The sequence below is a fragment of the Embiotoca jacksoni genome, unplaced genomic scaffold (genome assembly GCF_022577435.1).
Source record: "Embiotoca jacksoni isolate LCO1_2020_lvr unplaced genomic scaffold, fEmbJac1.0.p SCAF_14, whole genome shotgun sequence".
In the NCBI taxonomy this organism is placed as follows: domain Eukaryota; kingdom Metazoa; phylum Chordata; class Actinopteri; family Embiotocidae; genus Embiotoca; species Embiotoca jacksoni.
Window position 1 is genome coordinate 8949841 of NW_027185274.1, and position 27349 is coordinate 8977189.

General features: G+C 41.3%; 2 protein-coding genes across 5 annotated transcripts; one reads left to right on the forward strand and one right to left on the reverse strand.

The window, feature by feature from the left end:
* Positions 1 to 639: 639 nt before the first annotated feature.
* Positions 640 to 4246, forward strand: slc19a3a (solute carrier family 19 member 3a). The gene is made up of 7 exons (XM_069147862.1): positions 640 to 786; positions 1980 to 2215; positions 2309 to 2870; positions 3108 to 3186; positions 3350 to 3542; positions 3653 to 3794; positions 3889 to 4246. The coding sequence occupies exons 1-7, from the start codon at positions 640 to 642 to the stop codon at positions 4057 to 4059; spliced, it is 1530 nt and encodes a 509-aa protein (XP_069003963.1). The 3' UTR covers positions 4060 to 4246.
* On the reverse strand, positions 4151 to 26324 carry agfg1a (ArfGAP with FG repeats 1a). 4 transcript variants are annotated; one of them, XM_069147860.1, is made up of 15 exons: positions 25915 to 26324; positions 19150 to 19243; positions 17032 to 17147; positions 15873 to 16038; positions 15233 to 15395; positions 13957 to 14076; positions 12428 to 12499; positions 10585 to 10800; positions 9714 to 9954; positions 9160 to 9239; positions 8528 to 8635; positions 7475 to 7519; positions 6087 to 6239; positions 5746 to 5840; positions 4151 to 5077 (listed from the first exon to the last, which is right to left on the reverse strand). In XM_069147860.1, the coding sequence occupies exons 1-15, from the start codon at positions 26079 to 26081 to the stop codon at positions 5018 to 5020; spliced, it is 1896 nt and encodes a 631-aa protein (XP_069003961.1). In that variant the 5' UTR covers positions 26082 to 26324; the 3' UTR covers positions 4151 to 5017. The 4 variants fall into 4 exon arrangements, with proteins under 4 accessions (XP_069003961.1, XP_069003959.1, XP_069003958.1 ...); XM_069147858.1 differs by lacking the exons at positions 7475 to 7519; positions 12428 to 12499 and having other exon boundaries at positions 8528 to 8632; XM_069147857.1 differs by lacking the exons at positions 7475 to 7519; positions 12428 to 12499.
* Between the last annotated feature and the right edge of the window lie 1025 nt (positions 26325 to 27349).

Consider the following 27349-nt stretch of genomic DNA (forward strand, 5'->3'; position numbering starts at 1 on the left):
TCACTAGTCTTTTTAACGTGTACGCCTGTTTTCAGAAAGAGTATTTTATGTTTGACATAATGAACATGATCCACAGTCCTTTTCCTTATCTTATTAACAGATTTATTTTGATGATATATGATATGGTTAAACAAAGCAAAGAATGCAATAAAATGTATAGTATAATAATAACGTAACAGTCACATGGTATTTCTTTTTTATTCTATCCAGAGATACAGACTAATTTGAAGTGAAGTGTACTGTATATGTGACACCTGATTCGTAAACCTGATTGATGAGAACCTCAGAGAGAGTCAGTCCTATATACATCAAATAAAAGAGGTGGGTATTTCTTTACTTTGGCTTACTAAGTTTCTTGTGACTGAAGTTTGTTTTTAGTAGCTTAATTCAGTTAATTATTTTAGTGATTTCCTTTACTTGGAGTACAATTTTGTACTACTCTACCCACCTCTCAATTTGTTACACACCTCAGCTTGAGCTGGTGTGTCGCCAAGGTTATGCTGCTCTTTGACCGCGTTGTTGATTGACAAAACAAGCTCACTGCTCAGACAATCTCAGGGTTTCTCTCTGAAGGCAGGAAGGACCAGGAGAGCTGCACACCGACCAACACATACGCACACCTAAAACGGGTAGAAGAACATGGAGGCAGTGAAAAGGTGGAGGTCCGACTGGAGGTATCCCACCGCTCTGCTGTGCAGCTATGGATTCTTCAGTACAGTTAAACCGCTGGAGCCTTTCCTCATTCCATACTTGACTGGACCGGACAAGAATCTGACAACGGAACAGGTATAAAAGAAAAAACAAAACGACTTAAGAGCCTTAAACTACTGTATTTTTCGGACTATAAAGTGCACCGGATTATAAGGCGCACTGTAAATTAACATGTCTATGTTCACACATAAGACTATAATTTTTTTTAATTTTATAATTTTATTACTATAAGATTATAAGGCGCATTAAGCAAAACAACACAGTCCGGTAAATCAAACTCCGGGCGCGGGCTGCCTTACATGAATGCACTTTTAGTTTAGACATTACATTCCTGTTACGGGGCGATCAGGTACTGGCACCGCGTTACCGTAATGCTCCGAATATCCATTGAGCGGAGCGGCTTCGTTGCTTACCAAAGTCGTACTTACACATTTCGACAGATTTTTGAGCGCATTGTACCACATAAAATCGATCAATAAGCACAACAAGTAACCATACATAAGGCGCGCTGGATTATAAGGCGCACTGTCAATTTGTGAGAAAATTTAAGGATTTTAAGTGCGCCTTATGGTCCGAAAAAATACGGTATATTGGAACAATATAGGCCAATACAATTCAGAAAAAAAGAGCAATTTGACAACTGATGGTACAGCCATGTTCATTTTATGTTATAACAAAACCTAAAATTAATCATGTTAGGCTGCTCAATCTTTTTGTTCTTACAGAAATTACACACACATGTTAAATAATAACACACAAGTTGTTGAATCACACTAAAGAGTTTACTTCAATCTGTTTATATTCCATCCGTCCCTTATCTATACCTGCTTTATCCTGAACAGTCACGGGGGTGGGGGGCGGGCCGGTGTGTGTGTGTGTGTGTGTGTGGAGGGGGGGGGGGGGGGGGGGGGGGGGGAGAGCCTATCCCAGCTCACTTTGGGCGAAGGCAGGGCTACACCATGGACAGCTCGCCAAGTCCATCACAGGGTCGCAGAGTACCAGGAGAGGACCCACGCAGGCACAGGGAGAACATGCAAACTCCACACAGAAAGGCCCAGACCCGGAATCAGACCTGGAACCTTTTTCGTTACGGGGCGACAACGCCAAACCACTGCACCGCCCTCTTTTTTAGATTTGGGTGGTAAAAATCTAATCACTGTAACAAAACCTTCGATTTTGTTTTGTTTTGTTGTTGAGACAATAGTTCCCGTCTTACATGCGATCGCTCTTTCATATGACTACTTCTATAAAAAAGGTTTCCTTGTCAGGTTAACAATCAAATTTTCCCGGTGTGGACGTACTCCTACCTGTCCGTGCTGGTGCCGGTGTTCCTGCTGACCGACTGGCTGCGTTACAAGCCCGTAGTGGTGTTCCAGTGCGTTATGCTCGTCATCACCACAGCTTTGCTGCTGTGGACGGAAAGCGTGGCAGCCATGCAGGCCATGCAATTCTTCTACGGGGTGGTGACGGCCAGCGACGTGGCCTACTTCTCCTACATCTACAGGTCATGCCACTGTCACACGTCAGCGGTCTGGATTTTCTTTTTTTAACTGTGTTTGGAACCGACATGTCATTTTGAATATACCGTTTATTACAGCGCGGTAGATCTGAAGAGATACCGGAAGGCCACCTCGTACAGCCGCACTGTCCAGCTCCTGGGGTACACCGTGGGCTCGGTGCTGGGTCAGCTGTCTGTCAGCTTCAACCTCATGTCCTACAAAAACATCCTGACGCTTACTCTGGTTCTCACTGCCATCGCCCTCCTCACTTCCCTCCTCCTGCCAATGCCGCAGCGTAGCATGTTCTTTCACCAGAGACGCTCTGGACAGAAAACAGCAGCGGAGGAAACGAAGGGGCGCAGAGATGGGACCGTGGGCGCAACGGAACACTCAAGCAAATCAAAGACATCCCTCGAAGAAGCAAGACGTGAAAGGGCGGAGGGAGGAGAAATGCGGAATGATGCAGAAAAAGGACTGGAGGGAAAAGGGCCTGTAGCTGAGGAAGTCGACGAGTCTGTTGTTGCGCAGAGCTGCAGCCAAGTCGTCCTCCAGCTGTGGAGGGACTTCCGCCAGTGCTACTCCTCCAGAGAGCTGCTCTACTGGTCAGTGTGGTGGGCAATGGCAACCTGCGGCTACAACCAGACAGTCAACTATGTGCAGGTTAGTTGAGAAAGCAACAAAAACACAAAAATAAAAAGAGAAAACTTGAAGCACAATGTCATGAAAATGTAATATACCATCAGAGCACCAATCTAAATTGCCAAATGGAATTTAAACTGATCCAATTGCTGTACAGTGGGTTCATCTGTGCTGAGCAAGTGCCCCTTCCAATGCTCTCTTCTGAAGTCATAATTGGGCCCACAAGTGTGATCAAAATCCCCTCAATGTATCTCACAGGTGCTGTGGGACCATGTGCAGCCTTCTCAGAACTTCAGCATTTACAATGGAGGCGTGGAGGCAGTGTCCAACCTGTTGAGTAAGCAACGTCAGATAAAGTTTGCCGGTGCAGAATACAGACTAGAACTTAACCCCCCAAACAAATAGAAGCTGTTGGTGGTCATAGATATGAAAGCTATTTTATCAGTACTTAATCACCTGTCTTTTCTATTGCACTTATCCTAAACTGATGTGTTTTACAGGTGCAGCGAGTGCCTATAGTGTAGGCTTCACCGAGGTGAGATGGGAGCAGTGGGGGGAGCTGGCCCTGGGTGCTTTCTCCGGACTAGGGGCAGTTGCACTGTTCCTCATGACCTTCATTGGCAACATCTGGGTCTGCTACTGTGGTTACATCATTTTCAAGTGCCTGTATATGCTGCTAATAACAATAGCAATGTAAGCGTTTTACGTCACATCATTGTACCCCATGATTCCGTCCAAATTTTACAGCAGGCATAACCAGAAGAATATTAGAAAAAACAAAAACAACACTATACTTGTCCTAGGTATCAGATTGCAGCTGGCCTGTCAATGGAAAGGTATGCACTGGTCTTCGGAGCAAACAACTTTGGAGCGCTGGCTCTACAGACAATTATCACCTCTATTGTGGTAGACAGTGGAGGGTTGGGCCTGGCCATCATTCCTCAGGTGAGCTGGTCTGATCACAAAATATTTCCAGCAAAAGTGTCTATACGTCCTTCGACGATATAAACCTGTTCTGAAATTGTGTGCTCTTTTGCAGTTCACCATATATGCCAGCTACTTCTTGGCCATCTCTGTTGTCTTTTCACTTCGGGGACTATACAGCGTTTGGAGAGTACGGAGAAACAAAAAAGAGACAACCCTTCCAGACGAAGAAGAATCTCCAGACTCTGAAGAACACGGATTTGAAATACAAGCAACTAAACTGTGATAATCAGTAGTGATTAATGATCTCCACTGTGGCCTTACACCTGTTTAAAAGCACAAAAAACAACCTGTAAATTACCGACTGCAACGTCATGAATAGTAATCTTTGCTTTTATACAAAACAAATATACAGGATTTTACATGCATCCATATAAATGAATGCTTTGGTCATTTCTTCTTACTTAAAATTCCTTTTTAATATATATACTGTATATATTTACACATTAACTTAAAATTGTCTAATACCCAATGTAAGTGGTTTTCAGTTCATCGCCCGTCCTGTTACACATGGATGTGTGTGACAGCTGTTCACAAGCGTTGTGACCCGGGCCTCGGTCAGCAGGGCAGGGGAGGGCAGAGAGGGTAGTCCCTTACCTGTCCCTGATGTAGCATTCGCTCCTTTTTTCTTTTTTTTTTTTCATCTTTCAACAACAGAATATGCATTTGTTTTTTGTGTGAGAACAGTACACCTAAAAGGATCCTGCACAAACAAAGTTTGGTTCTTTACAAATACAGTAACTGGCAGTACCCCTTAGCAGTACCCCAAGCAACAGTTCAGTCTTAACAAATCTTGTGTGTTAGATGCAAATACTGATATGCACAAAGAGCTAATTTTCTGAAAGAAAAATATGTACAGAATTGCAGCATAATGAATGAGATACACTGTACGCAATAACTTAGTTTTCAGCCAGTTTGAGTATACATTGTGGCTCAGTAGAGGCCAGGCCAGTTCACAGGTTAAATAGAGAAGAGGGAATCAACCGCTCCCTCCGCACACACCATCACTTTACTTTGTTGCCAGAGACAGCGTCAGCATGACTGTCTCACTTGTGACAAACCGCGATAGAAAATACAAATTCTTACAAACATTGTGTTTTTAAAGCTACTTGTGAAACAAAACAGTGCAATAGGTGCAAGCGCCCCAGTTGTTGACCCTGTAGTGAAGCTCACAAGATGGATCGCTATAAGAAGGGATTTGTTGAAGAGCCTCCTGCTGGATAGTGTGCAGATGGCCCTGCACCCTGCAATGAAATAACAGAGGACACTCAATATTCAGAGGAAGGTCACTTCGTTGCTGAGGGTTAACAGAGTAGATTGATAACACACTTTCGTCTGTATGCTGGATATGTAGCTGGAGACCGACTTAGCTTAGCAGAAAACATGGAAACGGGGGCAAACAAGTAGCCTGGCTGGAACAGAATCAGTTTACCAGAAGCGAAATGTCTTAAATCTCATTTGTTTAATACTAAAACCTAACTTGAAAAACATGAATTCACCATTTTACCAGGGGATTACAAACTAAACTATTTCTTAACTGGGAGCAGATGCTTGGCAACCACTGTGGACCTCAGGAAGTTTCTGCTCCCTGTGAGAGTATAAGCTTCTTGTATATCTCACCAAAAAAAGTGTAAATAAGCAAAGCTACTGATTTAATATAGAAGGATAACACCCAGCTTTAACCCAAACACTGTTTGCTTCTTTCTTTTTTTTTTTAGCAGACTGATCGTATAGAAGCAACGCAGTATTTGGTCTATTTAATGGAACTAAAAATTCATATCATCATCATCCTCCTCCTCTGTAGTAGAGATTAGCACCACTTTGATCATGGTACTTAAGTCCCTTCTTTCATTCCTGTGTAAACGCTCATATCTACAACAGGACAAACATACCACATTGCCATCATACTAACCAGGAAAGGGTTGCCAGAGACCATCGGTCCGGCTATCGCCTGTCCGAAAGGAGTCATAACAGGCTTGGCCTGGCCGAAGGCCGGAAATCCTCCACCTGAAAAACAATGTCATCGTTGTTTAACATCGCATCCACGCAACAAATGAACTGCAGCAACAAATCAAGTAGGACTTTTTCAGTCACGTTCAACTGAGCTTAATATCACATGAAAGTAACACACTTCAAAGTGTTTATTGCAACAATTCAATTAATCAGGTGCATATGTCAGTTTAAATTTGATCTTTATCAATGCAGATATTTACACACACACACACACACACACACACACACACACACACACACCATTGGGTTGCTGGGGATACACAGGAGGCTGAGGGAAGGGAGCCTGGCCAGGAAAGGGTTGCTGGAATGTTCCACTAAAGCTGGTGGGGAGGTTGTAGGCTGCAGCATTCCCAAATCCAGCTGGCATACTCATGGAGCCTGTGCCAAATGATGCTGCAAACACATGAGGAAAGCAACAGGTTAGAAAAGCCTATTCAAGACTCAACAAAAACTAATGGCATACAATGCGCAAAAGCAGGTTTGAACTCTACATGTCATTCTCAAAATTGTGACATGAATTTTACAGCGCGCGCACACGCACGCACGCGCGCGCCTATAAAATGAAAATTACAGAAAAGTTAGCACACATCCGCAAAAAAAAATTCATGAAAGAATGCAAATACCAGGAAGGTATTAATTTCCTGTGTTAGAAAGCAATTTCCCTAAGTAACTTAAATGAGTGAGGGTGAATAGCTCGGGTTACAGAACAGTCAACAGAAGAAAAAATAAATACTGCTCCAATAAGTTTGGACTTAGAAATACATTAATTAGATCTCGCAGCGGATTTGATCGCCGTTTGTTTAAGCAGCTGATTAACTGCATGTGAGCAAGAAATTACAAATGTGATTCTGTAACCCACAGTGATCTTCAGAACCTCACAATGTTATGCATTTGTACAGTATATATATATAAAAAAAAAAAAAACATGCAAATTTAGAGTAAGGTTGTCAGAGTCAGACATGAGGCTACAACACTCGCAGTAAGTTTGGCACCAGTGATGTCTGATCTCTGATGAGCACACAAGAGCAACAACTGGAATCAGACAGGTAAGACAGCCAACGGAGCAATTCAACGACTGATAGAGATGCTACATTCAACGCCCACTAAACAAAGTCCAGGACTCGAGTTGATATGAAACTTGTTATCGTTTAATATTTTGAGTACAGCAATTTCGTGATATGGTCATAAATGCTGTCTTTTCCTGGTTTTAAAGGATGCATTACAGTAAAGGGGTGTAATGGTTTGAACTTACCAGACTGTATTAGCAGCTCTGGCATTTGCCTTTATCCACTAATTCATTATATCAACATTACTGGTGATTGTTTATCAAAAACCTCTTTGTGTAAATATTTTGTAAAAGCATCAAGAGTCAGCCCCACAACATGGCTGTAACGTTGATATCGAGGTACTTGGTAAAAAAAAAAAATATTGATTTGATCCATATCGCACAGCCATAACTTCACCCAATCTCCCCTGTGGTGAAATGCTGATGGAGGTACATTTCGTCACGCCCCTATTTCTGTGACACACTTACACTTTCCTGACAGATTTGTGACAGGAGAAGTTAGTCACTGCCAGAGCTTAGCACAGCAGAACAAAGGGAAAGCAGACAGCACAAGGGAACCTACCAAAGGTGGGAGGATACCCCTGCCCATGAAGAACCCTCATCAAGCCTGTCCAGCATGGCAAGAACAATCAGACAGACAGCTCAATCTCAAATTGTGAACCTTTCGGATTCTGTTATCTCTTATGCACACACCTATGAATGCCAACAGTAGTCCTGCTAAACATTTTGACAGTGAGCCTCGGTTGTGGGGATTCTGAACTTGTTTAGACTACAGTTTGTTCTACTACCTCAGTGGCTGGATAATGTTAAACACTTACGGACACCTTTGACTACCGGTTTCTGAACAATACTTTTCTTGATATCAATTTAAAAAAAAATATATATATATATTTGAAGAAAAAGACAATCGCATAAACAATTAGGTTAAAAATATTTTCATGCAGTTTAGACAGAGTCCAGGTTATTATCTGTAGATACAATTAACAAAAAAACAACAACCCGAGATGCAGGCTATCAGTAGATCCACATACGTGCCCTTAACATCTCACAAGCAGACTATCTGTAGTCACTACAATTTACCAATGTTCCCTTATAGCCTTACATGCAGGCTAGCAGTAGACAGTCTGCAGCTGGCTGCACACTGAGAAGACTCAGTTACTGCACCACACACACAACTCAGACAGGTATGGTGCCAAAGATTAGTTTGAAAAGAGTAAAATAAGGTGTCAAAGTTTAAGATTTACTCAAGTTTGAGTTATATTATCTACCTGGGTGGGCTGCCGAGGTAGAGCCTGCGTATGGAAACACTGTATTGGCTCACTGATGCTGATGAGAAGGCATTTTTTTTGATCTTCGATAGTGTCCGAGCAATTTGGTTGGTGCCATGAAAGTATCGAAGTTCGGCACCCGGCCCCTAAATTCTAACGGATTGCTTGCTCCTGCGTTTGGCACAGATCTGAGGAATAGTCACTGTTGTAGTAGCATGGGCAAAGGTTGCCACTTTAGGTGTGCAAGAAAAATTAAAAAAATAAAAATACGTGGATTTTCACGTGAACTACTACGCTAACGGAGAAAGGAGATTCGCAGGCGCACGCAGGCATACACATAAACAAACCTGCTGCAGCTGCAACACTTGCTGCTCTGCCGTTGCACTGGAAGGGGTTGGTGGGAGCTGCCGCTGCTGGGGCGACACCAGCTACAAATGGATTGGTCGACTGAGCTGCTGGAGAAACACATCAAGTCACCAAACATAAAGAAGTAGAAAGAGAAGCTGCATTGTTACATGTTAAAAATGGTTGAGGATATGCATCGAGATTTGCCTCGAGTCTTTACCAGGAAATTCTTTAAGCTACCAAAAACTGTTTTAATGATAAAAAAAAAAAAAAAAGAAAAAAGAAACAGTCCACATCTTCCCAAACAACTTTTTCATTTAAGTGACAAAATGATCTGAGGCAGGTTGTAACGTTAAAAAAAAAAAAAAAAAAAAAACTCCTGAGAAAGAGTAAATCTAATCCATGTCAGACACACAGTTACATGATGATTTTATAAAGAAGGGCATTTGCAAAATCTTCATGATCCACACCTTTATTCTTAAATAACATCTACAACCTGTTCTTTACATCTCACCCAGGAAATTCAAGGTCCTACAAGGGTACAAATGTTTTCAACTGCACAATTCAATTATTGCTTTCAATTTGGGAGCATGATTACCACAATGCATCGGACACAGTCTGTAGGTTGACTCACCTCCAAAACCCTGAGCCATGCCAGGCATGACCTGCTGTGCTTGTGCTGCTGATGCCACAGTCTCTGTGCCAAACACACCCCTGCAGGGACACACATTCAACACAGTCAAAGTTTAGGAAAGCCTACTTAAAAAAAAAAAAAAAAAAAAAAAAAAAAAAAGGTCAAATGCACTGAGCTGTGAGATGGTAACGTCATCACCGAATGTCCGCGGGTCAATTTGCTTTGAATGAAAACAACTGTTTGTGAAAACTGCCAGACAGTTGTTGATGTATTCTAACGGTATTATTGAGATCCGTCACCTATCACACAGCTATGTTTCAATAATCAGGAAGATAACTTGGTCTCAAACATTTTTTATGTGAAAAACTGTGACTCACAACGTGTATCAGGAGTTACAGAATTATGTCACGGTGCTGCCGTGAGAGCTAAATGTGATAATTCTATCAGAAATTAGATGTATTAACTTGTGCTAAATTATAAAAGTGAAACCAAATTCAGACTTTTGGACCCCACTGTAGAAGTGGGCTGACTTTAGTGTTTTTGAGGTGTCTCACCCTTGCGAGGTGCTGGTGGTGTTGTAAACACTGGTGGCGGGGCCTGAAGGGCTGAAGACAGTATCAAGCTCTGCTAGGGCAGCATAGCGGTCCCCAAATGATGGCTGCTTCTGAGGAAAACCACCCACTCCTCCCGCTCCTCTTCCTCTTCCTCCTCCTGCTGCTGCTGCCGCAGCCGCTGCTGCCGCCGCTGCTGCCGCCGCTGCAGAGGCTGAGCTCATCCCAGCAGGAATACCGCCTCCTGCAATAGAAGCACATGACAACAGAGCCGAGTTCAATCTACTTCAGCTCAACTAATACAGGCAGAAATGTTCTTCAACTTTCAAGGACACAAGCAAAAGGTCCGGCGATAGCTGCCATATTCAACCTAATGCAAAATAATGGGGAATAAATGTTCAGTCATTAGGAAATTTGCATTTTCTAGCACAAAAATACAGTTTGTAAGATGAACAAAATGAACTAAAACCAGCCCACGCGGATGCTCGAGTGCTGGAAATCTGACCATGTGACATTAACGCACTCCAATCAAACCGATTCATGTGGCAATCTTTAAAGCGAGGAGGTATTTCCATTGTGTCCAGAGGCTGGTTCACTAACACAGAGGCCACGGTACTTATTTTGACAAAGGGTGAAGGGAAAAAAAAAAAAAAAAAAAAGGTAGGGCCATCTAAAAGAACTTTGCTAGAAAATGGAAATCATACGCTCTTTTTCAAGAGACTTTGCCTGTCCCATCCCAGGGAAGAAAACTCATAGGGGCTTAAATTTAAGTGCCTGCTTACATTACATTTTTTTTAGTTGCGTTATCTTTTTTTAGTCAACCTCTATCCCTATTATTAAGATCTATGAAACGGGCTAGGCAGGAGAAGTTTACCTTGCTCTGTTTTGCCAGAGCTAAACATGTTATCCAGGTGTGCCAGGGCTGCGTATTTATCGTCAGGAACGCTAGTACTCTGTACTGCGTCTCTGCCAGCTCCTGTGGAGTTACTCTGGGAGGAGGAACTGAAGGATCCAAAGTCAGCACTACACGATTTGGGGAAGATGTCAAAATTTGCAAAACTGGCATTTGGTAGTCCCCCTGAGGCGCTACCTGCATGAAAGAGAGAGATTAAAAAGTCATAAGGGGGACCTTAATTGTTGGTTTTGAGTAACAACAAAAACACGGTGGAGAGGGAGAGAAGAAGCTTCATGGAGGGTAAAGTTGGAGTGGAGTCAGGCTTGGGATGGGATACCTTCAATATCTAAAAAGGACAGACAGCTACGTTTGTCCTCCGCAACCCTGAACTACACTGGCTTCCCCCATTAGCCCGTGATCCCAGGGAACATGATGTAATGGGTAGATCCTTTCTCGAGTGCCTCAGTTACATCTGACTTTAGCACCACACTGTGGATTAAGGGATGTACAGGAAAAAAAAAAAAAAAAAAAAAAATGTACTAACTGACATGGGAAACAACTTAAAAAAAATAATTTAGTTAGTCTGTGCTTTTTGGAGGAAAGAAAAAAACAACAACACATGTACACCTATTTTCTGCAAGAAGCAAAACCTAATTAGAAACTGTATATACTTTTTACAACTGCAGACACCTAAATATGAAATATGCTTCACATTACGTGTAAATGCTCGACAACAATGCCAATTCAAGTACTTCTCAGAGTTCAACGTTGCAGTTCCAAGTTAAACTTTCTTTAGAGCAGATAATCTGATTGATTACCACAGGTAGCATATGAAGAAGTATGATTTGTATAGTATGGAATAAAAGGAAACTGGCTACAGAGACAAAACACTGAGCTAATTGGGACTAAGCAACGTGTCTGTGATCTTGAAAAGGAGAGAACACAATTTTAGTAACGACATTGAAAGCACCACACCGGTCAAATCTCCATCAGTGGTTGATTGCATTATTTAAAATATATAGCTCGAGGTCAGGGGGAAACAAACTGTAGAAGATCTGTCGAGAAGTTACATAGAAGCAGGTACAAACTTGCATGCACCTGTTGAAACGGAGAGGGTTTATATCTACTAATGGTGAAAACCTTGGAAACCCAAATAATACTGGGAGATCCACCAAGTAAATACTGAGGCATCCTACCTCTTTAAAAACGTTTGCCTTTATCAGATCAAAACCTTAAGTAGTGTCGTTTGCATGAAATTGAGAGCCTTTAGCCTTCCAGACATAAACAGCGAAACCTGTTCTTGAAAAAAATCTTGATGATTTTCAAGTAAACCAAAAAGCTTGAAACAGAAATGCGTATGTTCTTTTCTTGTACTGATACTAATCGCTGGGAATCAGGTTTATCTTTAATTATTTCTTACATAACTTACATGATATGTATAAAGACTCTTACAATAAATAACCGTTGGAATAGAGCCCAGTGACACAGCAATAATTTGGAAAATCAAGAGCGCTAACGGGGAAGGATACATTTCTGTTCTCTTTTATTGTGATATTTAATTTGTGCTATTCAATTCTTATATCCTTCCATTTGGTCTTTTCATTGCATTATCTTTCAATTATCACTACAATCAAAGCTTATTACCAACCAGCGTTCTCAACCAGCGAGATTGTAAACAGTGATTCCGAGTTTAAGAACCAAAAAAGAGCGACAGACTCAGTCACACACTACATCCAGAGAGAGGAGGATCAAAATGACTACACATCAGAGATGGTGAAGAGGGTGAAAGCTGTTATGAGGGCAAGCCCAGAGAGAGACTTACTGTGAGCACCCTGGAGAGGCAGAGCAGTGGCGAACTCACCCATACTGCGGCTGGATGAGAGCACAGTGAACGCTGGCAGCCAAAAATCAAAGAGGGAAGGAGAAATGGGGCAATGAGCAATGGAAGACGGAGGAGAAACAAAAGAAAAGATGTCAACTAAACCAGAGGCAAAAAAAGAAAGAACAAAAGATGTATTTAAAAGTGTTGAATTAAAGCAAATCAACTGCTGCAAGAGTAAAGGATGAAAAACACACGAGACAGATTGAACAGCTGAAGCCGAATAGCACAGTCAGCCAGTGTCTGAGAGAAAGGGATTATTTTACAAAGCCACAGAAGAGAGAGGGGAGGTTTACCCATCAAGCAATAGACATAGGACAGAGAGCACTGTGCCTCTCCACACCAAGGCAGTCAGTGAACACCTCCAGCAGAGGGCACTGTAGTACACAACGTTTTCCTAAGAATAGGAGTTTGTGTATGAGTCACTGTTTTGTGAAGAGTATGTGAACTGGAGGGGAAAATGCTCAGGTACAAAAATACAGCCAGCAGACGTGCTTCATTATATATTTTAAGACGACAAGATTACACATTAAACAGTCAGCTGTGAGAGCAAAGTATACATTTGACGAAACCATACTGTGCTTAATTTTCAGCCGATATGGATTTACACATGTTAGGTTCCTGATGTGGTCCTAAAATACAGGGGCATGCACTGTGTGGTTACAGGGTCCCAGTACTACAGCAGTAATAAACCTTCGGTAAGAGTTATCTGTCAAATGACCCAACAGTAAATTCTTATGAAATACATTGTGTGTCTGTATCGAAAAAATAATAAACGAGCTTCAGCTCTGGTGTTCGTGTTTGTTGTCGATTTTTTTTTTTTTTTAGACAGTAGGGTCGCCTGTGTGAATCTGGCTAGTTACTGTTGACAAATGATGTTTTGAAAGTAGGTCAAAATAGATACGTTACAAGTGATGTTGAGAGTGAATGCTTCTTAAGAGCCAGCAGCAGCGTACAATATTGTCTGGAACACAATATGTCTGAGTCCCCTGTCCTTTTGCTCAAGGCACATACCATGTAAACATAACATCATGTGCTCCACTGTAGTCAAGGGCATTAGTGGAGTTGTTTTAGAAAACAGAACTATGTATTGGCTATTTTTTGCTTTCAAGAAATGCATGAACCAAACTTTGGATTCTGTTTCATTTGCTGCCAATATTATTGTGCCGCCTGGAAAAAAAAAATGCAACCGTCTGGTGAACAGAGGTTTTTTTCCACATTTGATCAGATGAATAAACATCACACATGTGGAAAGGTTTGGGAAGGAGAGGATGTGTGTAACAACAAACCAAAAGGTGATGAGTTGACAGAAAATGTGGCTGACCATGTTAATAAATTGTTTGTGTTGAGCCTTTTTGTACATTCATGATATAGATATAGATATATTTGTGTGTGTGTGTTATTTTCAAGCCAATTTCTTTATGTTGGGGTTGTGGAAGTGTACTTTGTCCAGGGAAAAGAACTTGCTCTACCTGTATTTGCGGGTTGAAATACAGCTTGGCTTGCAGAGGGGAAACCACCTGTTGACCCAGAAGTGCTCCCGAATGCATCAAAATTAGCAAACTCTGCATCTGCGCTGGCATTCTGTGCCGCTGGAGGTGGTATAGAGGTGAGGTTCAGACAGACAGATGAACACAAAAACACAATGGGGGGAAAAAACAAAACAATGGATGATTGGATTTATACAGATGACACCCAAAGACATGGGTGATAACAAAACAAATACAATGGATTATGTGGTAAATATGAGGGATAATCACTGAGTGGTGTAACTTAATAAAATGCACAGCAGCTTCAAAGGCCAGTGGGATGCTGTGACATTCACTCTTTCCCAAAGGATATTGTCTGGACTCCTTGTTGAGCACACAGTAAAGCTTGGCCATGTGTGCTTTGGACGACACACGTCATTTAACTTAGAGGTGCACATCTGTGCTCATGTTTGCTAAGAGGACATGTGTGGAGGACACTTTAGTCGTCGCATTAATGGTGAGTCTCGATGATTCTTTGAAGGGGAAATGAGAGGACATTATCCTCCACGGGAAGCAAACACTACAAGCCTTATGTTCCTGACATTAGTAACTGTGGAGATTTGTCTGCGAGTCTAATACTATTCCATAATGTATGGCTAAGTTTTGCGGTTTTGGGAACACATGGCTGCTAACAACAAAATTCTTGATGACCCAGAAGTTCTGCCACGTATGTTATAAAAGTTGTAAGTTAAAAAGCAACAGCAATCAGTATGCCGCTGTCTCTTAAAATACCTCAAATGTGGAGACTGCAAAGCCAGCATGACCCACAGAACCAAAAATAACCACATTAATAGAAAACACGGCAGGTTGAAACCAACCGGAATTATCTGTTAAGTATTTAGAATGGCTCCAACATTACTTCAACCGTAAGGTGATTTAACCAATAATCACCTTAAACTAGAGATGAGACTGAAACTGGTGAATGAAAACAGGCATGTACTCGGTACCCCATCGCATATAATTTGATGCCAATAGTTACACCTTTTGAAAAAATGTGACAACGTCCACATTTACTCCACCAACCTTGGAGTTATTGCTCATCTACTGCATATCCTTACAGCTTTACATCTCAGGAAATTGTAGACTTGAAAAGATCACTGCTGTTTTAGTGTGTGTGTGTGTGTGTGTGTGTGTGTGTGTGTGTGTGTGTGTGTGTGTGTGTTGGATATAGAGCTGTTCAGTTTTTTGTAAATCAATCTGTTAAATGTCTGTTCCTTACTTGCGTGGCTGTTGAAATGTGCAAAGTTAGCAAAACCGGAGCTGGCGCCTGCGTTCATGTTGGACGGGGCAGCAAAGATGTCTCCACCCAAGTCACTGAGGAGGTCAAACTTCTTGTCATGGAACTGCTGCTGATGGGCTTGTCCACGGCTCACCACTGGAGACTGTTGAAGACGAGATATGAATTTGAAGAAGAAAAAAAACAAAACTGCATGTGGCAGTAATATGTGCGTATGACAATGAGTCCTGACAACAACCTCCATGCAAAGACTAATGAAGATAAGATAATGGATAATAGAACATTTGAAAAGAAGACAAAGGCAGAATCACTCTTTGTCAATGTGTTTTCATTCATATCAAAACTCTGGTTAAGGAAAGATGAGCCTCATCTCAACAGGTAAATATTGTTATTTATAAAAAAGTCTGAATAAATAATCAGAATTAAAAATTTTAAGTTGAATTTTAAAAACTAAGTACTACGGAAGGACCAGTTTGTGTGGAGCAGCTCGGAGAAACTTGCATCACCTTGGATGGTCAGAGTTCTTTTTTATTTTTTGTTAAATCTCAGCAGCCTTTGACTGGTGGGCCAACGCTTCCGGCGATGACCTTAAATTCAACATGCACATACGTGTGGTTCTCACCTGATTTGGTGGGGTGTTCTTGTTGAGGTGTAGAGAGGGGGCCGACTCCCCCAGCAGGGATTTGAGCGGTCTAACCTCTGGGGTGCTGCTGGTGCTGCTGTTTGAGGAGCCAGAGATGGAAGCGTGGACTGATGCCACGACCCTGGCCTGCTCAGGAGGTACGTACCTTGGAAGCAGTTCACATTATAAGCACTACATTAAAACACATGCTAAGCAGCTGCCAAAAAAGCATCGCCAAAAAAGAAAGAAAAGCTACCTATATATATATATATATATATATGTAGCAGTGATGTTCAAATGTAAAGTCAAATACTTTAAGTAGCCATGGTATTATTTATAATATTTGCAATAAATTGACAAATTCAAGGAATTAAAAAAAACTGTTTTCCAGTCTTTTGGTCAAATGAGCGCTTAAACTACGCCAGCCAATATGTGATAACAAGGAATGTTTGACTGCAAAATGGAAGCTGTGATTCTTTTTAATGAATATTTACAACAGCGAGGTACCATTACTGGTGTGTGTATTACAAGAGAGTGGCCTGCATGAATAAGAATGCCTGTCTGCAGCATAAGAGGCACGTTGAAACTTGCACAGCTCCTTACTCTCATTTTGTCAGATTATAAAGCGACTAAACACCAGAGGACGACTAAAAACGTGCCTTGTGAAAAGGTGCATAGTATAACTGAAATGTGTGAATATCCAGAGAAAGAGCTTTGTTTGTGTTCATGATGTGTTTATGTTTTCTTTCTCGAGTGTGGCAACAAATCCCTACATGACAACTTTAAATTTGACAGTTTATTTGATTTTATTTGCCTGAATTAACTGCTCCCATCAGTCATCACGCTCAAGAGTCACAATGCTCCACCAACAACCAGGCTGAAGCTCACGCATTTCTATGAATTAAATCTATAACTTCAAAAGAGCAATTCAATCTCGCACATAAAGCAGCCTGACTGCAATGACCTATATTCTGTGCATTTAAAAAAAAAAAAAACGGTATTTGAAGGCGTGCTCGGGGCAAACGGCTATGAGCTGCCTGTGAGACATTCCAAGGCAGAGAGAAGAAAAAAACACAAAGAAAAGCTCCATGTCTGCGCCGTGCACACTGCCAGGGGATTGTTGGGATCTTTGCACTGTTAGCTTGAAAAACTGACTTACCACCGCTTTTTCTCATATTTTTCTTGAAGGAACTCCTTCACTTTCTGTGGTTCTCTGAAGTCTGGCACTGAGGAAGTTCTGTCATCATAAAGCCCGAGCCAGATCGGTTTACATACCTGGAACACACAGGTAGTTTATGGTAGAACATTTCTGTTGCAAACACACCGCTACGGAGGGCTTGTCAGCCTTTATTACTGGCCATTAAACTGTTCCGACCAAGTGAAATAGAGGCAAAAGCAAATGAAAAGATAAGCCGGCGCTGAGAGAATTTGCTGATGTCTGGAAAATCGAACTTTGTGCAGCTAATTCATGCTGGCAATGTAGCGGGTTGCCGTATCTGGCATGAAGGAGTCGAACATGAGTCGGCCCTATGTTTGAAGAGACAAGTTGAACGTAGTTGTGTAAAATCAGTCTCACTTTTCTCTGGCTTTGGTTTTTGGAAAGAATTATTTCGTATTTCCATAATCTTATAAAGAGAGATTCACAGGCTTTATGTGTGTGTGTGTGCAGTCGGTATACAGTTAAGTGGTGCATTGTAGATGGAGAAATGGTACTACAAGAGTCAGCATGGCTCTTATAGAGTACATTAGACTATTACACTGTTTGGCAGCTGACCTCAGAGGGCATGCACGCATACTTACAGCACATTTAACCCCTCTTTTTCTTTACGACGAGTTGGATTTTGAAACCGCAACAGCGTTAAATATTCTGCACAACGTTGTTTCAGTTATTGCGGTGTCAAGTGCTCTCTGTGGAAAATAAATCGAGGTGCTGGCAGTGATATTCATACAGCAGCCTCGAAGGATATATGCATCAGCTCCAACCTTGAGTCTCCCGCATGCTTGCCCTGCCACTTTCCTACAGCTTTTAATAGGTTGTGCTTCCCAGGTGGCATTGCTCTATTTCATACTCTGTTTACCAGAACCGTCTCCTGAATGATGGCGTACTTGATGCACTTTGGTTCGTCTGTGCAGTACAAAGATGTGGTACTACTCCGTCAGATTATGATGAACAGTTGAGAGGTGATGAATTTGAAGACACATTTTATAAAGAAACTCTCTCCTTTGACTGTGCATATTTATTCTACTGGCATTTTACAAAATATTCAAAAATTCAAAAAAAAAAAAAAAAAAAAGATACCAATTATGTGCTATAAATTGTCATGATTTCTACAGTTGTCCTGGAGCCCATAAGTACCCAATAGTTGATTGCACTTTTCAAAACTAAAGTACGTGTCAATACAATACATGGGATGCAATTTCGAAGGACAATTTATCGAAGGCCCATTATCTTCTTATTAACTTGTTATGCCAAATATAGACCTTTTTCATGGCAGACATTTTGACTTGTCATTGGGGGAAAACTCAGGTATATCAAAGATGGCTGCTTTCCACCTAAAGGAGGTCCTGCTTTAGTGCATGCTGATTCACCGTCATGACTTACTGGGACACTTAATGGAACTGAGCCATCATTAATACACTTGTGCTTTTTCCAGAATGACAAGTCAACATATCTGCCATGAAAAAAAAAAGTCTGTTGTGGTGCATTCATGAGCAGACTGAGCAGATTGATGCACACAGCAATAAACTTTGACGTTGTAATCTAATTGTTTTTAATCTTTTCCATGTTGGTGTGCTGCTCTCTGTGTATGTAGCAATTACTGTTTTAATAATATGTTCCCGAAATAACAGAAGAATACTGTGAATTTGATGCAAGACCCGGATTTGTTGGTCAATTGAACAATTGCTTTCATTTTCCTCAAGACAGCGATGCACCAACAATTCGCTTGACCATATTTCATTGAAAGACCAACACACCCATGGGTGCTTGGAGAGGCACAAGTACATATGCTATTTTATCAACGTGGGTGCTGGATGAGAAAATTACAACAATGTCGGTCTGAAAATAGTCAAGACACTTGCAGACGTTTCTAAGATAGAGCTAATAGTGTCTATTAAATATAATACATGCAAAGAAAATAAATGATAAAACAGTTGGAGCTCAACAAAGGGCCAAACTAAAATTTTCTGGAAAGCCATCCAGTCTAAGTGGGAAAGTTGACCTCAAGCTTAATTAATAACGGTGTGATGTGACAGGGCAGAACGTCACCATTCCTACCTCATTGCCATGTTTCTGTAGGAACTCAATTTCCTGTTGCGTGAAGGTTGTCATGGAGATGGACTTGACTCTGTGGGGTGGATTCAGTCCACGTCTGTAGGTGGAGAAATGGAAACAGGGGTCAATTTAATTTGGAGACACTGCAGATGAAAACCTCATCTGGACATACTCCAGAGCCCACCTCTCGGGACAGAGCCATTTAATTAGCTATAAGCTGACTGGCTACTGGTGTGCGAAACTGAGGATTGGAAGACAGCAGCATTGAAGAGAGAAATGACAGACAAATAATGACAGAGACAGACTGACAGGAAAAGAAAGGGAGTGGAACAGAACAAAGGAAGTGGGCAAAACTCTCTCTTACTTGACACTGATTGAACTGAGGTTGTCAGTACAGTAAAAGAATGAGCAATCTCCCTTAATATAGAAACTTCAATTATGGAGAAACGCCCATTAGCCCACACAAGCCTTGTTCATATCGCCGAGAAGGTCACAACTCATGCACCAATGGCCCAAAATAAAAATGCCTGGTAACAGTAATAGTGAATAAGAGCTATCATTAGGCTTTGATATTAAGCTCCAGGCCTGCTTGCCAGAGTATTTTTTTTCCTGGATAGACTAGTAAGTGAAAACTAATGTAGAACTGGCTGCAAGGTCATCCTCTGTTTTGTCTGTGAAGGTGACCCAGCATGCAAACAGAATGTTTTAGCTGTGACTAAAGTGTAACTGCTGAACACCACAGGCATCAGAACAAGGAAAAGATAACTATAATCTAATACAACAAAAAAAAAAGGATTTGTTTTGAGAGCTTCCCATACTAACTTTCGGTGCTAAACAGTGTTATCATCAGTCTAAGAAAAGCGTTTTTAACCATTTAGCAACCTGAGTAATACAATTATCCATTGAACTATGAAGGAAACAACACAGACAAATGTTTCTTTCACAGAAGCCTAAGTGCTGAGCAGTCAGTAGAACCAACAGACGTCATTAATATATATTAAGATTTTTTTACACTATCCCAAAGTATCTTTTCATGTTTTGTCTACATTCCAATCAGAAGCAGCACGTCAGCAGCACAACAGCTGCTGTCTTTTCCCAGTTTGTGCGGTGGATTCATTCATTCATCCAATACCACCGAAGACGGCTAACATACCCTTTAAAACCCTTTTAAGGACACAAAATGAATATAAAGTCCAGTCCAACATTATGCCCGACCATATCCCCTACAAGGATTGAACTGGTGTTCAAAACCCTCTCACATACATGGAGTTAATGTTTCAAAAGGCCTTCAGAAATGAAACATGGCTTTTTACGTTTCCCCTGCATGTGTATTATGAGGTTGTTTTTTTTTTTTTTGCTAAGGCCTTCCCCGACCTTTATTTCAATCATTTCTGTCCTTATATTAATAAGAATGGACAGAACATAAAACGTACATCTCACTACTTTAGTGGTTGTCAAATTTTAAGTTTAGGCATTCCAATTCTAATGTTTAAAATGCATCATCTAAACACAAATAATGTTATATCCTCTGTGAAAACGATGTGGTAACATTAGATGTATGCTGACGTTACACAAAGATTTACAGTATATTTTACACGTGGTGCACAACTGACATGGTTAAACTTGTATTTGCTCAGTTTGGTAATGTAGTCGTTACAACTACCGACGAAATGAGATCCACAGTGTCACATTTACAAACACAATGTTATACATATTGAGGAGTCAGATCCTAAAGACAGTAGAAATACGACACAAGAGTGCTAAATTATTCACTGCCGTTAGCCCTTACAGACCTCGTTTTCACCCCCCCCCACCCCCCTCCCTCCCATTCTTTACACATCCACCAATCAGCTGCCTGCTCCTCAACGCGTTACTACACACAACAGGTACAACAGTTAGCGCGGACAGAATGGCAATCACCTGAGGAGTTGTGTCAATTCACATTCACGAACTTAAGACTGAAAACAGACGTATACACCAACATGAGATACTATGTTTCTATTGGAAAGCTGCAATCGTGCCCTCAACTAGATGTGGATGTGTGGGATCTAGGGCCATTTCTTTAGGGGCTCTTTATCAACTTGTGGCCCAGATGCGTCATGCTAAAACTTTCTCAGAAATAATACCAAAAATATGTGACATGTTACATTTCAACATATACAGAAGCTACCATTGAAATAAAAATAAAAAAAAAACTGCTTATTCACCAAATCAAGCAAAGGACAAAGAAATGATAAATCAGTTAACTGTTGAAATGACTTGTTAAATAAATGATACAAATTTGTGTGGGGGTTTCATTTCTTTTTCTTACTACAAACCAGAGACCAGAGGGCTTTAAGGCTGTTAGTCATACAAACCAGTCATGACATCACTAAGGGTTCTTGAGATGAATATAATTCATAAAAAAAATTATTATTAAAAGGAATTATTAGTGGCAGATGTAACTGAATAATTACATAGTTCTGACTGTTTTCAGACACACCAATCAAAAAGAAATGAATCACTGAAGGGATTAATTACTGTCAGAACCAAATCCGTGCAAAAACAAAATACAGTGTATGAGTGAGTCTATGTGTATTTGAGTTTTCATGCGTTTTTCCGAGCCCTGAGGTTGGTAAGTGATCAGATCTTCATGAAGATGAAACTAGGCCAGATACAGGGAGAAACTTCCATAGCCCTTAAGGTCTAAATATGACAGCAGCGTGTCTCTGCCCAGTTGTCCCATTACGGAGTTCCAATACTGGTTATATTATTTGTGTTAGTTTTTGCTTGTTAATTTGATTAACTGTATTTTATTTGAATGTGACAATACATTTAAAAAAAACAAAAAAAAATACAACCCGTCTGCTTACCTTGTTTCAACCAAAGTCTCTCTAAATTTTGAAATCTTGTATAATATATTATTTACAAACAGTTGCTACAAAATGAGGAACACTCTTATAATCAGTGTGATCGCTATCGGGCAACTCTGCGGTAGAGTAAAGTAAACTGTCAGATTATTCCTGTTATCTGGATCCTGTCTGGTACCGAGTACAGTGACACGTGATGGTCTTGCAGTCGCACACGCTCACTATTATGTCATTATATTCTTCAGTGACAGTAGGTTTATATATTTTGGGAGATTTAAATTAGTAATAATTAGTAATCATTTAAATAATCATAACAATCATACACAAAATTATAAAAAAAACTGCTAATTACATCATAATATTGTACACAGCAGCAATGTTTTTAATATAATGATTAACGACTCAATCAGAGCCCATCGATTTTCACGAGTGACAGTGTTTCAGAGAATAGTATCACATATTGCCCAGTGAAATAATTATGAACTACTGTGCATCAGAACAGCTCAAACGGGGGAAAACTCAGCTCATTTGCATACTGTAACAGCTCCAGGGTGAGAGAAACTGCCAACATTAAGTCTCAAAAGAATGGAGAAGCTATGCAAAAAAAAAAAAAATCTTCCTTTTGCTGCTTTAGGTCCCCAGAAAGAGAATATAGTTTACACATTCTTCAACAATTTTATCAAATGACAATACCTCTCCTTCACACAAGGCTCACTTTTTAAATCAGCCTTTATGCCAGGTTCCATAATAATTAATTAATCACCCCGACAGCATTTCACAGATTTTGTACCTTTGTAAGATATGCAATGTCAGAGGGAGAAAGGAAAAGTTTTAAAGTTCAAGTCATGTTCAGTAACAAGCCATTGATTTATATTAGCCATGACATTTGGCGTCTTTGACACCTCAACACCTCTCGTATGTTCTAGTCACTGTTGCAGCCCTGCTTACTCAGGAACACGTAGGCCAAGTGGGGTCACTTCCTGCCGTGAGCACTTCTCCATAACGAGACATTGTGAGTGGTGTTCCTCCTGGGAAGGTCTCCACCTTCACAAGGAATGTGTTTACATAGCAGATTCCAGCTCCACCCATCAAACAACCACAACTGTGGAGGGAGAAGGTTGGTAGGAGATAGGTAGCGGTGACCCTGCTATCACCCTTGAATTGTCCAAACTGAAAATGCAAAAAAGGGAAAGTGCAAAATGACTGACATGAATTAAACCAACTTTCAATGATTGCCTCAGCAAAATATCACCTGTAATATTCAGGGGCTTTTGCTTTACTTACTACAAAATACAGGAAACACTAATTTGCTCATAAAACAGTGATAATATTTCGTCAAGACAGATGATCAAGTCTCAGCATGATTTTTTTTTTTTTCTTTCTCTCTTACAGGAGAGTTGCAGTTTGCTTCTCTAGAATGAAAAGGAACAAGAGAGACAGACGGTGACCTCTCAGCCACTTCCTGTTGAACACAGAAACATCACGTGCTGCTGATGTAGCAGCGCAGTGAGGCCACACCACTTCCTGAGCCTACAATCACACCAGGCTTCCTGCATACATCAAACAGACATCGATCCTTTCAAACTCATTCTTGTCCGAAGGGAAGATTTTATGCTAATCCCCCGCCCCCAACATATTCCGTCTTAACCAGCAGTCAGTGAGAGAGTCAAGAGAAGAGACAGGGAAGGATGTGGGAATTGTGATTTCAAGCTATAAAAGAACTCAATTAACTCATAACAGAATGTAACGCCATCGGGCAAGCACGTGGGAAATACACAGTGGAGACCCCACAGGCCCACTGGTGAAGTGAAATGGAGGGCAAACTTTGCCCATCAGCAAACACGCAATTAATCTCGTGCTTTTCAGCGCTACAGTAAATAACCTTCACGTTCAAAGTGGAGACAGATAAAACTGTTTGCAGAGATTAAGGTCACAAACGCAGTCAAACAGCAGCTGAATCTGAGGCAAAGTCTGAGAGGGAACAAATATTTAAAAGTGTGCCCAAACAGTCATTTATTCCACCACCTACTAAAACCTGATGAGTGGGGACTGACTGAGCAACAAATGCCTTCCCTTTCCCCTGCAACATCTTTACAATAACCGTTATACATAAATAGAGAATGGCAAGGTGATTTCCATAAAGCGTTAAAAGGGACTGGTGCAGGCTGCTGACTGACGTGAGCAGAATAGGGTGGATGGATTGAGTTTATTGAGTTACCTGCTAAAAGCCTATTGAGATATATTATTGTGATAAGTAAAAAAATAAACCTCTTTAAAAAAAAAAAAAGTGAATTAATTGTGAAGAAAAGGGGACTTTGTGGTGTGACAGAGAGGAGCAGAATTTCCAATTTGAATCTCTGGTGGGAGAACATCAAACCTGTGATTCAAGGTTTGAGATGGAGCAATACAAGCATAGGCAGAAAAAAAAAAAAAAAAATCCTTTCTGCAGCTCTGGTGTACGGAGGGGGAACTCTATTGTGTGCATACTTCAGCAACCGATGCAGGAATTTTGAGCGACCTAAATGTCAGGAAATGTCAGTTTCCTCCATGTTGTCTGTCACTTTGGTATTTAATGTGCAACTGATCCAAAACTTTTAAGAGAATGGCGCAATAAATTGCGAATACAGCGTCACGCCGCTTTCGATTGTTTTCTAAAAGTGGACAGCACCACACACACACACACACACACACACAGAAAGCAAAGCCTTTTCAACATGCACAGTTTGACAGCTGAACTGAAGTGGATGATATATCTGTTGCTGAATAAGAAGAAATGGAATGCTTCACTAATCCCAAATCCCGAGCTACAGATGCTTGGTTACACAACTGCACAGCAAAGGCTTTAAGTCAGGCAAATGCCACCTAAAGTCAAAACACTTCAAAACTATCAAAGCAGTCGGTAGGTTTTTGAAAGGCGAGTTGCGGACAAGGAGGAATTTGTACTAAAGCTGCTTGTGGAGTGAAAGTCTTGCTGTTATTTTTGGCCAGACCAGCGTAACATTAATTCTTCTAAATATTAAAAATAGATGGCTGGACTAAATACAGCTGATGATGGCATGAATATACGGCTGTTACATCCATCAATGGCATCTCAAAATAACCTGGCCCTCACATCCCCGAGTGTCTCCTTTCAAGGTTTAGCACCGACGACGATCAGTTATTGATATCAAACTGATGACTCTCCACACGGTTCAATGTCAAGACAAACTTATCCGGTAACATATATATATATATTTTTTATTTTTTTTCAGGGGCTTTTGTTTTGCTTTACTTACTACAAAATACAGGAAACACTAGTTTTGCTCATAAAACAGTGATAATATTTAGTCAAGACAGATGATCAAGTCTCAGCATGATTTTTTTTTTTTCTCTTACAGTAACGTGGATATACGAGCATCCACGTGTCTGTGAATGTGAGGGCTATGCCGTAAGCAAGTCAATTAGCTCAGTCACAATGCAGTGCTTCCTGACGTGACCAGCAACCGGTCGCAGCAGCAGCAGCAGCTGTCTTATCTGTAGACCGAGCTTGCAGGTGTCAAGATAAATTCCCCGGCTCCACTGGAAGCTCAAGATGGCCAAGCATTTGGGAGGGGTGGTAGGGGTGGGTGGTGGTGGTGGTGGTAGTAGTAGGGTGGTAGCTGGCTTTGCAGAGCACCGGCACCTCCGCGTACCCCGCCCAACGCAGCACGGCAAGACAATGTCAAAACAGCTCAACTCACTCTGACGCCGCTGGTTGTCTGTCTGACGCTAAGCTAAGCGCCGGTCGGGCTTATTATAGCGGGTCCAGTTTGCCCGACGTGGAGCCGAAGCGGGCTAAAAAAAAAAAAAATAAATAAATAAAAATTAAATAAAAAAAAAACCCCGATGTCGTGCGCGCCATGTCTGAGCTGATGGTCACTCTTGTTAGCTTCATACTTACAAGATGCCGGAGCAGGAGGTGCACACGAAGGAGCCCACGGTCATGTTGGCGTAGGTCGGGCCGCGCTGGTCGCAGTCGAAGCACTTTCTGTTGGGAGGCAAACTCGTCATTTCTCTCAGCATCTTCAGGTGCTTCTCCTCTTGTTTTCGTTTCGCACTCGCCGCCATGGTGAAAGGACGCGCGGCGGGATGAAGCAGAAACCTGGGGGGGGGGGGGACAGGCAAAAAGGGGGTGGTGGTGGTGGTGGTGGGAGGAGGTCAGCGGAAAAAAAACAACAAAACAAAGGGCTGCGCTTTCCTTCAACGAGTTGCCGACTCGTGCTGGAGACGGAGAGGGGATGGGTCGGTGTCTCTGTTGTCAGGGCGGCCTCTCGTCTCCTCGAACAAGGAGCTTCAGGGGTTGGATCGGGTCTGATGACGAAACAAGATGTTTCCCCGCCAACTACTTCCGCCTTCGTTTACACGCCTTAAAACAGACTACCCCGCTTCTTTATGTGGGTCAAGTGCTCGATACGAGTGCCTTTATCGTCGTTAAAGTCCCGATATATCTGCAAAAGATTTTTTTTATTTTTTTTTATTTTTTTAGAAGTAATTTTGCTGAGCTAATTACACCTAAGGCAGCGTTTGTACTACGTAGGAGTCGTATTTAACATTAATGTTGTCTGTAGTGCATAGCACGCTTTTTTTTTTTTTTTTTTTTTTACCGGTATCGACAAAACATTTTTAGCTATATACTCTTGCAACGATGGCTTGTGTATGTTAGTTAATCTGCAGGTCGCATTGCGAGGCCTGCACGGGATGATTTGTCCCGAGGAATTTCCATTGTAACGCAACGGATTCCGGCGGTGATGAACTATCTTGTCTCTTACGCGAGCTCTCTTTGGTTGTACTCATGTTAGCGCAGAGACTGCTGTGAGTCTTTCTGACACACCAGCGGCACTATGCGGATTAACATCGTCACTGCAACACTTCAACCTGGCTGTGGATTGGTCTCATGGCAAACTTTTTGACGTAATACAACATTTTCATTTAAGAAAATATAATGCACAAAATACCACGTGATAAGTATTGGAAGTGAAATGCAGGTCAAAAGCCTCTGGGTTATTACTGCAACATTTCTGTAGCCTAAAACTATCAGGGCTCATCGGGTCAACCCTGCAGACATACACAGCTGTGATCTACATTTTAACAGCTACTCAAGGGTGAATTATTATTTTTTTTTTTAACTCAAGCTGGTGGAGAACACTAATAATTAAGGAACTTAAATAAAAAAGACATGCTTAAAACTTTGAACTCATTAAGTTTGAGGTCCTTAACCAATAACCTACAAAAGACACGAGAGGTGTGCCACATAAAATGATAGAAAAAAAAAAATAGATATCGAGTTTATACGCGCACATTCATTTCTAAGAGCAGACACAATAATATGAAGGAAA